We start from the raw sequence: 13,241 nt of genomic DNA on the forward strand, positions 1-13,241 counted from the left end.
TCCTTTCCTCCGGGGGGCAGGCCAGGAGCAGTGGTCGCTTTCTCGTACAGCGCCCGGGGACCAACTTCGGATGTTGTCGTCACTGGTCGGATGACGATGACGATCTGATCTTCTGCATGTTTTTAGTGGGGGGGTTATATACGGAGGAACCCCCCTGGGGGAGCACGGGGAGAACATGCAAACTCCACACAGAGAGAAAGGCCCTTACAACGAGATACCCCACCTGGGCAGTAGGCACTGAAGATATGGGGGGGAACACAACCACAGCGCCCACAGTGTCCCAGGCGAGAATTGAACTCAGGACCTTCTGACTGTGAGGTGACAGCTCTACCACTGAGCCACCGTACGTACCCCCGTAGTGTGAAAGGAACAGCGACTGACAAACCCGTCTGTGCGAGCCATAAGGGACCAGATTCACAAAAGTGCTCACAGAATAGATCTTAAAAATGCAATGCATTGATTGAATGTCTTGTGCCAATGTAGTGTTGATGTCTGTCCTTAAAGCAGAAAACGTGCTGCAACGTCAAAGCCTGCGCCGTATGCGCCGAGGGCTGCGCTGCGGCCGGGCGAGCCTACCGGCTCCCCGAAAATGTGACTCGACACAGCTGATGTGAACAGCGCCAGCATAATATAATGTAGATGTAGAATACCAGCAGAGAGTGAAAGCTATTAGCAAGTATATGCACTACATTCTCTCCTTGGGCTAACTTCTAGTCATTGAAATCCTAGTGAAATCACACAATTGACTCATTTAGCTGAGGACTCCCCTGTGACCTGTGACCTGTGACCGCCTCGCTGATGTTCCAGTATCTAGTGTCCCGAGCCGAGGCTGACGTTGAAGCATGTTTCTCACTTAAGAAGGCTCTTAAGTGCAATTCCCCAATATTTTCCTAAGTTTAATCTTACTTAGGAACTTTTCAAATGACTCCTACCTTGCAACTGCAATGTAAACGTGCACAAAAGGCCAGATAATTCAGCATGTTTGACTCAGACTCTGTCTGCTATCTATAGCAATATAACCTTTGTTGGTTTGAAAATTGAAATCCACTCGTGCAAACTGAAGACGGTTTTGTGAGTCCATCCGCAGAAGCGTTGAATGTAGCGTGAAATGTAACATTGCTGGCTGATAAACCCACAACTCTTCCACCTCTCTCCTCACAGAGCAAACTGTACAGTCTACCAGCCAGCCACGCTAACTCTTCCACCTCTCTCCTCACAGAGCAAACTGTACAGTCTACCAGCCAGCCACGCTAGTCGTGTTTACGAGTTGCTTATCAGCCACTTGCAGCTTCACTACAAGAACAAGTACTGCTCTGCTATCGCCTCCAGCATTCGACTACAGGTAGGTGCCAGGTGTTTGTTTTCAGGTCTCCATGACCGCGTTTGTCTTGTGTAGGTCCGTCCCTCCTCCCTCTGTTGATTACTTCCTGCCATTCTTTCTCCCCTCCAGGTGTTTGACTTCTTCCTGATGATGCGAGCAGATTCTCTTCACCGGCTGGGGGTCCCCAACAAAGACGGAGCCATGAGGTTCAGCCCGTACTGCTACTGTGACATTGGGTAGGGACGCAGGCGCGCGCACACACACACACACACACACACACACACACACACACACGAACACACACACACACACACATACGAACACACACACACACACACACACACACACACACACACACATACGAACATACGAACACACACACACACACACATGAACACACACACACACACACACATGAACACACACACACACACACACACACACTCGCGCGCACACACACACACACACACACACACACACACACACACAGTAGTGCATGGGGGGGATGGGGGCATTAAAAATCCTTTGGGAGAAGATCTAAAAGCCACAGAAGTACATATGGAAACTGCGTGTGAAAAACGCCTGGTGAATCTTCTTGTGCCGTACCACCACCCAGGAAAAAGAAGCATTTCCTCAGTAGAACAAGCATGCTCTTTACTAGCACTCTTAAATAACCACATCAGCTTTTTGGTCATTAAATTGAGGAAAAAAAAAAAAAAAAATGTTTTTTTTTTTTTTTTTTTTTTTTTTTATCGTCCGCAGTTTTTCCTCACTCCCAAATAATTAACTTCTTTGCCTTTGATCAGTCCAAATCAAATGGAGTGTTCCTGGAGGCTGCGTTTTGCTCTTATCAGCAATGTTAGTATCAACTCCGGCTCTTACAGTCAAAGCCAGGGGCCGTATCTACAAACATTCCCAAAGTCCTCTCTTGCCTAAAATTCCCGAGCAAGGAGCCCTAGCTTAGGAGAGATGTAGGCAGAGATGGGAAAAGTACACACATTCTTTACTTGAGTAGAAGTACAGTTACTTGTCTAAATAAAGACTCTGGTAAAAGTAGAAGTACTGATTCAACTTGTTTAATCAAGTAAAAGTACAAAGAAATTACAGGCTCTGAAATGTAATGAAGTATAAAAGTAAAAACGTATTTCTGTTTCTGTGCAAAGCTAACTGAACCTCACGTCATATTAAGATTAAAACAGAATTTCTGGGGTGAGGACTCTGGAGACGTTGAACCGAGCACACACAGACACACTCCAATTAATGCTCTCCAAGTAGTAGGATTGGCTACAGGTGGTGTATGCTGCTGGTATATAATCTCTGCTCCTGGATTTGTTTGAAACAGTCACTGAAGAACTAAATCTAGGAAATGAAAATAAATGAACTGTCAGTCCTTCAAGTCAGTTTTGGTGGAGCACGAAGTCCTTCATCACTTGTGGTAGTGGTAGGGAGTGGACTTGGTTCAGGCGATGTGTGCCCAGCACTTGGCGGATCCGGGTCCGACACGCGTGGACCAGACTGCGAGGACATCTCTTGGCCTCCAGAAAGACCCTGAGAGCCTCAGGATCAGCCCATTTCTCCAGCTCTGCCTGCTCTGTGGTCACCAGGGCCGGGTCAACACCGTGGTCCAGCAGCAGCTGGACGAAGGCCGTGTTGCACCTGTTCCACAGCACCCACTCCAGCAGGCGAGGAGCCACGTCACGGGTCAGAACGCCAGCAGCCTGGAGCAGCAGGCGGAAGCAGTCCAGGTGTTTGCGTTCAGCACTGACGTAGAGAGGGGTCAGGCTGTATGAGCCGCGTATGATTCTGTTAGGGTCGGCCCCGGCTTCCAGGAGGATCCGGACACAGTCCAGGTGACCGTTGTACACGGCAGAGAAGAGAGGCGTGAAGTTATCCTCATCAGCTAGGTCTACCTGTGCTCCCTGTGTGATCAGGTAGTGCACACAGGCAGCATGACCCCGCCAGGCTGCGTACCCCAGAGGGGTCCACCTCCTCCACCTCCTACACCTCACATGCACATAAAGACACTGCTCATTGATCTGCCTTCTGAAGTGGTCTTCCTGCAGCAGGCTCCTCAGTGTGTCCAGGTCTCCTGCCCTGACGGCATCATAGAGCCGTGTGTCACCATGTCCTGCTTGAACAGCCATTCCTTCAGATGTGTCACTGTACCACACTGACTTGTATGCTGTGTCTCAAACAGAAGGCAGTATCAGTGTTGCCAGGTAGGAAATGTTATTCTAATGTAATGTAATTATCGTACCTGAGGGTCAAAATTATTGTTTTTGGAGGGAAATTATCGTACACGAGCAGCAGCTTCTTCTTCTTATGGCTTTCCGGCAGACTGGATTCCTAGCATCTTCCACCAGTTATACAGTATAGCCTCAGCCAGGAAGGATTTATGACATCACTGATGACCTCACAATTGCTTGAGTGACATCACTGATGACATCACAAATGCTCGAGTGACATCAGTGATGACATCACAATTGCTCAAGTGACATCACAATCCCGATGTATGACATCACTGATGATGTCACGAACAGACACAGCCCCCAAAATTGTGACTAACCACCGCCCGCCCACTTATGGCAATTTTAATTAAAGTAGCAATCTCGCACGTTCGATTCCTAGCGTGCGAGATTTGGGGAGGGGGATTGGGCCAGCCCCGATTCCAGCTGGCCTTGCATTCACAGCTCGGCCGCTGCATGGCCTTGCCCGCAGCTCGGCTGACGTGTGGCCAATGAGAGCAGCATTACTGATGATGTCAGATTTACGACATCACTGATCATGTCATGAGTGGGATTTATGACATCACAGTGGGACACATCACAGTGGGACAGACAGAGAAACAGACAGAGACCTAGCTCCCATTTATATACTGATGATGATGATGATGATGATGATGATGATGATGATGATAGCACTCCTTCCATATAGTTTCTTCCCTGACGTAAAAGCAGTAGACTAGTAAACCCTACATGTCACTCAAATGAAAGTACAGACTTTTGGAAGCACTAACGTGTATTGTTCTTCAAGAAAATGGACATAATGCTAGTAGGTCACACACACACACACACACACACACACACACACACACACACACACACACACACACACACACACACACACACACACATACACACACATGAACACACACACACACACACACACACACACACACACACACACACACATGAACACACACACACACACACACACACACACACACACACACCACTGTGTAAGAAAACTCAGGATGAGAGAGTGGCAGTTTGGCAGGTTGGGAGCCAGGGAACTCAAAATCCGGATGATTGCATAGAGTTTTATAATGTTGAATATTCATGATTATGTTAATACAGATAGAATAAAATAAAGCTCCAGGTCACACAGCATAATGGTCACAGGAACAAGACTGAACAACCAACGAGGGCTTTAACCCATTGATGCCTGATGCAGCATTTGCGTGTATATCCCTCATTTGTGTGCGTATCCCTTTAAGACCGCGAACCGCGTTAACGCGGTTCGCGGTCTTAAAGGGATACACACACAAATGCTGCATCAGGTATCAATGGGTTAAGGAGATGCAGAATAAGAGCTGACCACATTCTTCATGAAGACAAGTTGTTATTTTGCCAAAAGGCCACTTGGTCAATGTTTACTGTGGGATTTGGGCATTTGCACATTCCAAGATCCAAAAAACAAGATGTTGCTTTTAGAGTCGAATGTTCTAATGGTGAACCAGATCCAGTATTCTTGAGTTTTAAGCACTCTTGCATGGCACCGTAAACCCTGGCGTTACGTTTCTGATTTTTTCATTTATGTGATTAATTAGGTAGTTAATTCTGAACAATGCTGTTCATGCTACATACCAAATTAACCGGCTGAATCTTGCGCATCGAACCATGTCTTCCTTTTTCAGATCAGATCAACACAGCAGAAGTTATAGCTGTCTTTGTAACAAAGACAAAGACAACATTTCAGATTATTTGGCTTTTTCAAATGGCTTTTTATAATGGCTTTTTGGAAATCCGCCTAGCTATCTCTCTACAAAAACCACTGCCAAATACTCATGTTTTGGTATTTTTTCATCTTCTTTGAGTTGGGATGTGGTAAGGCCTGTGGCTATGTCTCCATTGGGTTTCTAGCCATAAATACAACAACCACAGGTAACTGTTTACACTCTAAAAGTGTTTTTTATTCTAGGCGAGAATCAACCACTGTGTTTGAGCTGGTGTTACTCAGGGTCAGTAACACATAGAGTCATTCTGACAGTTGGAACATAAACTTCAAAGTCTTACCTTTCAGAAAAGGTCAGATGTCAGTTGTCTGTAACCCTAGCGGTTCAGCCACAGTAAGCATTTTAGTTTGGGTATGTCGTTTTCACCATTTTCTTCAGAAATACAGTAGGTGGCTTTAGAAGAGGTTAAAGTGTAAATATGGGTCAAAGGTTACATATGACGCGAGCGTATAGTTATGTTGCTGAGTGTAGCTACTTCTCCGTTTCTTCCTCGATGCCACAGATCTGCAGCAGCTGTGCATGCGTTGTAAAAAACGTTCAGTTGAATTCAGTTGGCTGAAGTTATGCTGCATGAAAACTGCTCACTGTTACTTGTGTTGTTGCAGGGAGCCAGAGAAGCAGCGTGTCAGTGAGAAGAAGCCCACAGGCACAGCGTCGCCCCCTGCTGGCAGCCCCGCTCCTCCCACCGCCCCTCCAACCTCCTCCTCTTCCATTCGTACAGCCTACCTGCCCTACGCACCTGCCTTCAGCGTCCTATTGCAGTGCCTAAAGATGGTACACGACACACACGCGCACGCGCACACACACACACACGCACACACACACACACACTGATTATGTCCAGCTCACGAACCAAAAAAGTGGCATACCTGGAGTCATGATGCTCGATCCAGGAATCGTGGCATTAAGAATCGCGATCCTTTCAGAATCGATTTTTTGGAGCACCCCTAGTGATAATGCCTGTTTCAAAAGTAGCCGCTGCTGCTTGTGGTGTGCATACTTTAATATAACTGATGCCTCAGCAAATGAGTTGGATACAGCACACACTTGTAACTGAGCCTCCCTGTGATTCTCAAAGATAACGCATATGATCCACATTGTTCAATGTCTGATGTGACCCGTCTCTCTTGTAGGAGACAGACTGGAAGGTTTTGAAGCTGGTTCTGGACAAGCTGCCCTGGACCATCCAGTACAAAGTCCTGCTGCTCACCTCGCCTTGCAGCCTGGACCAGCTCTGCTCTACACTCTGCTGCATGGTAACACACATTAGGGCTGTGAATCTTCACTGGCCTCACGATTCGATTCGATTACGATTCAGAGGGCTACGATTCGATTCGTTCACGATTATCGATGCATCTCGATGCATCTCGATGCATCTTAAATCGATGCATCACTTTTTTGATTTATTTTTTCTCTTTCTTTTTTCTCACTTTCTTTTTTCTCACTGTGTGGCTACTTTTAAAATAAAAGTGCATTTGGAATTGCATTGTATTATGATCCATAATTAAAATAAACAACTGCATGTACTTCCATTATATTTGATTTGATTATTAACACGTTCACTGCCAATGACGTATTAATACGTCAAAAATAATCCAACGGTTGACTGCCAATGACGTATTAATACGTCAAAAAAATGTTTTTTTTTTTTTTGACCGTGGGATGTGCATCTAACCCTTTTACATCTCTTATATAATTATTGGAGCCACCGAACGTTTACAACCCATTCCACCGAGCCACTAAGTGGCGACAGTGCTCTCCTGACTAGAGGAAGGCAAGCAAAAAGCAGCCATTCTCATGAAAATGGATGGGGGAAAACGCTTTCGTTTTCGCGCTGATTGCTGGCGATGCGGGATTGCAAATTTGCATAATAGATTACAGGTGGAACACACTTTGAAACACGCAGCATAAATATGACCAGAATCGCAAAAGCTTCTCTCAACCAAAACTCCAAGAAGCGAGCGAGTCCATCCAGACTTCCTCAAACAGCGGCCACGCAGACAGGCAGCAGCAGCAGCAAAGCAGTGAGACTGGTGACAAGCTTGTGACGGCCGCTGCAGCCAAGAAGAACGCCCACGGAGGGAGGAGTTGGAAGCAGAGGGGGGTTTCCTGCTGTTATGGAGGAAATTACTGTTCAAAACTATTGTTTAGATGTCTGACGTCTTACTGATGCCAAAAATGAATGGTTAAAGTGACTGTTCTATCGAATTTCACAAAAAGCCGTTTATCTCTGAATAATTTTTCTGACGCTGAAACCATGCTGTATTCAACTGCTAATGCTTACATAACTACTATCTCTACAAACTAACTCTTTTAGACAGACAAAGCACACATTCTATTAGTTCTTTTGAGATATTGTGTGTTCACAAAATCTTAGCAGAAAAGAATCCTCGGGTCTTGAAAGATGAGCCAGAATCCTCAAAAAACCCCTCTGGCAGAAGCTAACTACAGTAAAAAAAAAACGTCTGGCAGTGAATGTGTTAAAATAAATAAATAATAATAATAATAATCGATTTTTGACATTTGTGAATCGATGCAGAATCGTGCACGTCCGCATCGCGATGCATCTTATAATCGATTATTTTTGACAGCCCTAACACACATGCATATAAACCCTTATACACGTGTACACTAGCCTGTGTACACGTCACCAACTGCTGTCTTTCTCACCTCTATTTTCTGTCTGTCTGTGTGTGTGTGTGTGTGTGTGTGTGTGTAGGTCACTGATCGTCTGATCTCTGAGCGTTTGAAGAAGACTCCAGATGGTTTTTCGCGTACTGATGTTCAGCTGGCGGTGGTTCCTGTGCTCACTGCTATCACTTCCTATCACAACTACCTAGAGCAGTCTAGACAGGTACACACACACACACACGCACGCACGCACACACACAGACACACACACACACACACACACACAGCTACAATACTTGGATCCATAAGCTGGAATGTGGTTGGCTGTGTTGGTTGTGGTTTTGGTTGATTTTCTTTGTGTTTGGCTGCAGAGAGAACTGGTCCAGTGTCTGGAAACTGGCCTCATCTACCGCTGTGCCAAGCAGTGTGTGGTCGCCTTGACCATGTGCACGGTGGAGATGCCTGACATCATGATCAAGCTCCTCCCAGCTCTTATCGTCAAGCTCACCCACATCTCGGCAACCGTTGCTATGGCATCGCCTATGCTCGAGTTCCTCTCCAGTGAGTGCAAACGTTTTTTATAGAATTTATATCAACATTTATATGTTCATCATCATGGTCAGTTACATTATACTTTTAGATGCGTCCTTGTTACCTCCGCCAAACAGAGTTGGCCCGGGAGGTTGTGTCTTCACCCCCGTTAGAATGGTTATGTATTGTCTGCTTGTTATGCTTTGAACTCTGTAGCACTCTGAGATTCTTTGTGAATGAAAAGTGGAAATGGGCCGACTTAGAGGTGATTCACTTTCTACACCCACCGGCCAAAAGGTGGCATGGCATTGGGTGTATCCAATCACAAAAAGGCGCCTCAAGATTCAAGATTCAAGATTTTTATTGTCACTCCGTAGTACAAGTATCACGTGTGAAATTCTTGTGCTGTAGACTCCGTTACAACATAGTGCAAAAATAAAATAAAAAATAATTAAAAACAAGAGGCAACAAGCAATAAAGCAGTAAGACACCCCACAGACAGTGGCACATATGTGCAAATGGCATGAACATACTTTAAACATAATTAAACATGATTAAACAGTAACATTCTGTTAGGTGCAAATAGCATATGCCTAATTAACATACTTATGTTAAGGAGTCTCGTGGCCTGCGAGAAGAAACTGTCCATGTTTCCATTGTAGACTGAGCGCTAAACCAGAACGTGTCTGGTTGTTTTTGTCTCACAGCTCTGGTGCGCCTGCCCCATCTGTACGCCAACTTTGTAGCAGAGCAGTATGTTAGCGTGTTTGCCATCTCTCTGCCCTACACCAACCCTTCCAAGTGAGTACACTACCTACACACGCGCAAAACTGCATCGCACCTACATCACCTACACCTACACCTACATCCACACAGACACAAAGATGGATGACTGACCTGCTAACGTCCGCTCTCCCATTCCTCCCAGGTTCAACCAGTACATTGTGTCCCTGGCCCACCATGTGATCGCCATGTGGTTCATACGCTGTAGACTCACCTTCCGCAAGGACTTTGTGCAGTACATCACTAAGGTGTGTGTCGGTATGGGGGTTGTGATGTTGAATGTTGATCTTAAATACATTTGATATTTGCCCTAACTTTTTTCTCTCCTTCCATCTCTCATCTCCCACCAGGGTTTGCGTTCCAATGCCCTTCTTCCATTTGACGACGGTCCCGAGCAAAGTTCGTTTCGGGCTCGAAGCACCAGCCTCAACGAAAGGCCCAAGAGGTAAAACGCACATTCCACACAAAGCTAACACCTGATGACGCACCGACTCGACAAACACCACATATGAAGTGACCGTTCGGCCGTTATTCTAGAAGACGTTTTAGGGTTTTGTCAAAACCAGGTAATACGGACTCGGCATGACTGCTATTGTGGCCGTGATGGTTGAACCGATTCTCCTCTCAGGTTGCCATGGTGATGATTCTTTCTGTGTATTTATTATTTCTGTCTTTTTTTTCTTTTTGACATTTTGAAGGTTGTTTTTCTGCCAGGATTTCTGTTGTTTTAAATCCACCCATCCTCATGTGAATAACAGAGCTTGTACTCATCATCCTCATGTGAATAACAGAGCTTGTACTCATCCTCATGTGAATAACAGAGCTTGTACCCTCAGAGAAGACATGGGGAAAGAAGTTCAGGGTTCGCTTTCTCCTGCGCTCTCGTTTTGTCATCTGACCGTTATAATGACACCATTAACACATACACAAACAGAAATACAACAGCTTTTCTCCGCAGGGTAAACGTTCTCATCTCTAAATGGTGTGAATGTCTGTTGAAACTGTGTGTTAACCCCCCATAACTAGGGCTGTGAATCTTCACTGGCCTCATGATTCGATTCGATTACGATTCAGAGGGCTATGATTCGATTCGAGTACGATTATCGATGCATCCCGATGCATCTTAAATCGACGCATCACTTTTTTCCGCAATACATGATTTATTTTTTCTCACTTTCTTTTTTCTCACTGTGTGGCTACTTTTAAAATAAAAGTGCATTTGGAATTGCATTGTATTATGATCCATAATTAAAATAAACAACTGCATGTACTTCCATTATATTTTATTTGATAAAAAAAAAAGTTTTTTATTTTATTTTACTTTTTAAATAATCGATTTTTGACATTTGTGAATCGATGCAGAATCGTGCACGTCCGCTTCGCGACGCATCTTATAAATCGATTATTTTTGACACCCCTACCCCTAACACGATGCAGTCAAAACAATCCAAACAGCCCCGTCTTAAATATGCAGCCTCATCTGATGCATTGTCAGCCACAGGCCCGACCAGGCACACCTCATAGAGCCAAGTGTTCTTGTAACTGATACTGTTTGAGACCAAGGTGACCTCTCTGGATGGGCCAGTCCCTCGATGTTACTCTGCCTCCCCCCTTCCAATTCCTTCTGTTTTGCCTTTTTTTTGCTAATTCAGCCTCCTCCTTGCTCCTCCTCTGTTTTGCTTTTTCTTGTGTCTCAGATATATCATTTCAGGAAATAGTCGGTTCTGCCTCGTGGTCTCGGCCTTTCCCCCCCCCTCATGTCCTCGCAAATTGATTTGGTTCTCCCCACTTTTTTCTAACCCTTAAAGTCCCCTTTGAGTATTCCCATATTGTGTAATCATTCTGTTTAGCTCGTGATCTGTCCTTGTGCTGCTCATAGCCTTCTGTTGGGCTGGAGTGCTGCATGCCAGATCTCTCTCGCACACACGCGCGCGTACACACACACACACACACACACACACACACACACACACACACACACACACACACACAGAGTTTATAGTGCATTTGCATAGCCTCTGGTCACAAAAACCTTTTCCCTATTCTTTCTGTATTTCTTTGCCCTGTTCAATTTAGGAAAGATCCATAAAGTCTCAATGACTTTCTCATGAAAATCGACTTCCAACAGTAAAACACAGCTGTCATTTGTCGAGCGTTGTTTGGTCCTTCAGTTAGTCCCGGCATGCTATGCTCCAACCCTCAGGTTTAACCCCGTGTTTTCCTTTTCAGTTGGATGTGCTGTTGTTGTTCATGTGGTTCTGTTTTAACCCCCATTTCAGTCCGACCTGTGCTGAGTCCATCATCCCTACTGCTTCACCTCTTCTCTACTTTAGTCCTTGGCTTCACTATGTAGCTGCTGTGTGAAATAATGTTGATTTCAGTGCTCTCCTCAATACTTTACCCTCTTCTGTAGCTTGTCTGTTTTCATGTTTTGTTAAGACTTTTACCCCATTTTTTATTCTCTTTTCTTTCTCCTGTAATCTGAATCATAGTGTTCACTGCTGTTAATTATCACCTTGTTTTTCTTTTTCTTTCAATTCTTCATTTGACCCCTGACCCCTCCCCTCCTGACCCCTCCCCTCCCCTCCTGACCCCTCCCCTCCTGACCCCTCCCCTCCCCTCCTGCGATTGGGCTCTGCGTTGTGGTTGGGGTTTGGGGGGGGTGGTTGTGTCACCCTGGATCCTCCTCCCTACATTTCTACTCGCCCTTCCCCTTCTTCTGTGACCTCTGCCCTTTGACCTGTGCGGCCCTGCCCCTCTGTACGCTGCCCCCCTCCTCCTCGTGACGTGTGTCCCCTCTGTCACCCGGTCGTGTGGCTGTTTGTTCGGGTGACATTTCCTGCTGTGTCCTCCTGGCATAACCTCCACACTCCACATTCCCCAAACATTCCCAAACCCCCCCACACCCGTGCGATGATCCACCCCCCTTACTGCCCACCGCCAACGTACCCCCGACGCGGGTACGACCCCGTCGCCGACCCCGTCGCCATGGTATTCATCGCCACCCACCCAAGTCTGCGGGCGGCCAAAGTGGCGAAGGCGGCGGCGGCGGTAGCCAATAGCAGCAGCTCTCCGGTTAAAGAGCTGAGGGACCTGTCGGCCATGGACGCTTTCCGGTCCCGGAGCATCAGTGTCTCCGATCACGCGGTCCGCAGGTTAGAGAAGAGCCTTCTGGGTAATCAAAACAACAACAACAACAACAGCCCAAACATTTCTTGCTTTCCACCATGGGGATGGTTGATGGGGAACTAGGGTCATTGTCATGTGGGGACTGTCGGGTGGTTTGTTACCAGGGAAACCTCAATTTGGGTGGTGCATGCTGGAGGAGGGTTTGTTTGACAATTTTGGTTTTTGTTTTGGGCTGTGATCATTTTATACGTGTGCTATTTTTCTTTTGAAGTTTTGCGTTTGTGTTTTTTGCATGCAGTGTCTACAGAATACATGTTCAGAAAACATCTACCACGATGTGATTCTGTTTGAATTGGCGTCTAACACAGTTTTTAGCTTTTATATTTTGTCACTTATTTTTTTGGTTTGAGTTTGTTTTTTGGTTGTGGTTTTTGCTGCGTGTGGTGCTGCCGGATTTTGATTGGCCTAACAACAATTGAATGGCTGGAGGGACTGGTGCAAAGCATGTGTAGCCAAAGGGATGTGATCTATCTTACACAACCTGACAACTGTCACTGCAACCAGCAGCTGGTCTCTCCCTGTTCCTGGTGGGAGGGGCCTCTGCTTCCTGGGCCAATGAGAAGGACAACAGCAACACAACAGCCTTGCTCGCTTGCTTGCTTTTTTAATGCCTTTGTTTTGCTGACCCATGCACTGTGCTGCTATTGACCATGGCAATCTCCAAGTGTGGGGTTTTAGGACTAGCTGTGCTGCTGTGGATTTGTGATACAGTTGGATAACAGACTCAAATCACTTTTATTATCACACACACACACACTTCCTACTTACACA

At 45.9% G+C, this 13,241-nt stretch overlaps 1 protein-coding gene across 2 annotated transcripts in view; it reads left to right on the forward strand.

Annotated features, from left to right (window-relative positions):
• Positions 1 to 13,241, forward strand: part of tsc2 (TSC complex subunit 2) — a 46,864-nt gene that overhangs the window by 13,417 nt on the left and 20,206 nt on the right. The window contains exons 17-26 of one of the 2 annotated variants that reach the window (XM_083655726.1): positions 1,220 to 1,342; positions 1,451 to 1,557; positions 5,942 to 6,110; positions 6,470 to 6,592; positions 8,056 to 8,190; positions 8,339 to 8,528; positions 9,206 to 9,299; positions 9,427 to 9,529; positions 9,632 to 9,726; positions 12,296 to 12,436. In XM_083655726.1, the coding sequence (XP_083511852.1) occupies positions 1,220 to 1,342; positions 1,451 to 1,557; positions 5,942 to 6,110; positions 6,470 to 6,592; positions 8,056 to 8,190; positions 8,339 to 8,528; positions 9,206 to 9,299; positions 9,427 to 9,529; positions 9,632 to 9,726; positions 12,296 to 12,436 (1,280 nt within the window). The remainder of the gene's footprint in view (positions 1 to 1,219; positions 1,343 to 1,450; positions 1,558 to 5,941; positions 6,111 to 6,469; positions 6,593 to 8,055; positions 8,191 to 8,338; positions 8,529 to 9,205; positions 9,300 to 9,426; positions 9,530 to 9,631; positions 9,727 to 12,295; positions 12,437 to 13,241) is intronic. The other variant, XM_083655727.1, reaches the window with a different exon arrangement.

The sequence above is a fragment of the Poromitra crassiceps genome (genome assembly GCF_964638095.1).
Source record: "Poromitra crassiceps genome assembly, chromosome: 19".
Classification (NCBI taxonomy): domain Eukaryota; kingdom Metazoa; phylum Chordata; class Actinopteri; order Beryciformes; family Melamphaidae; genus Poromitra; species Poromitra crassiceps.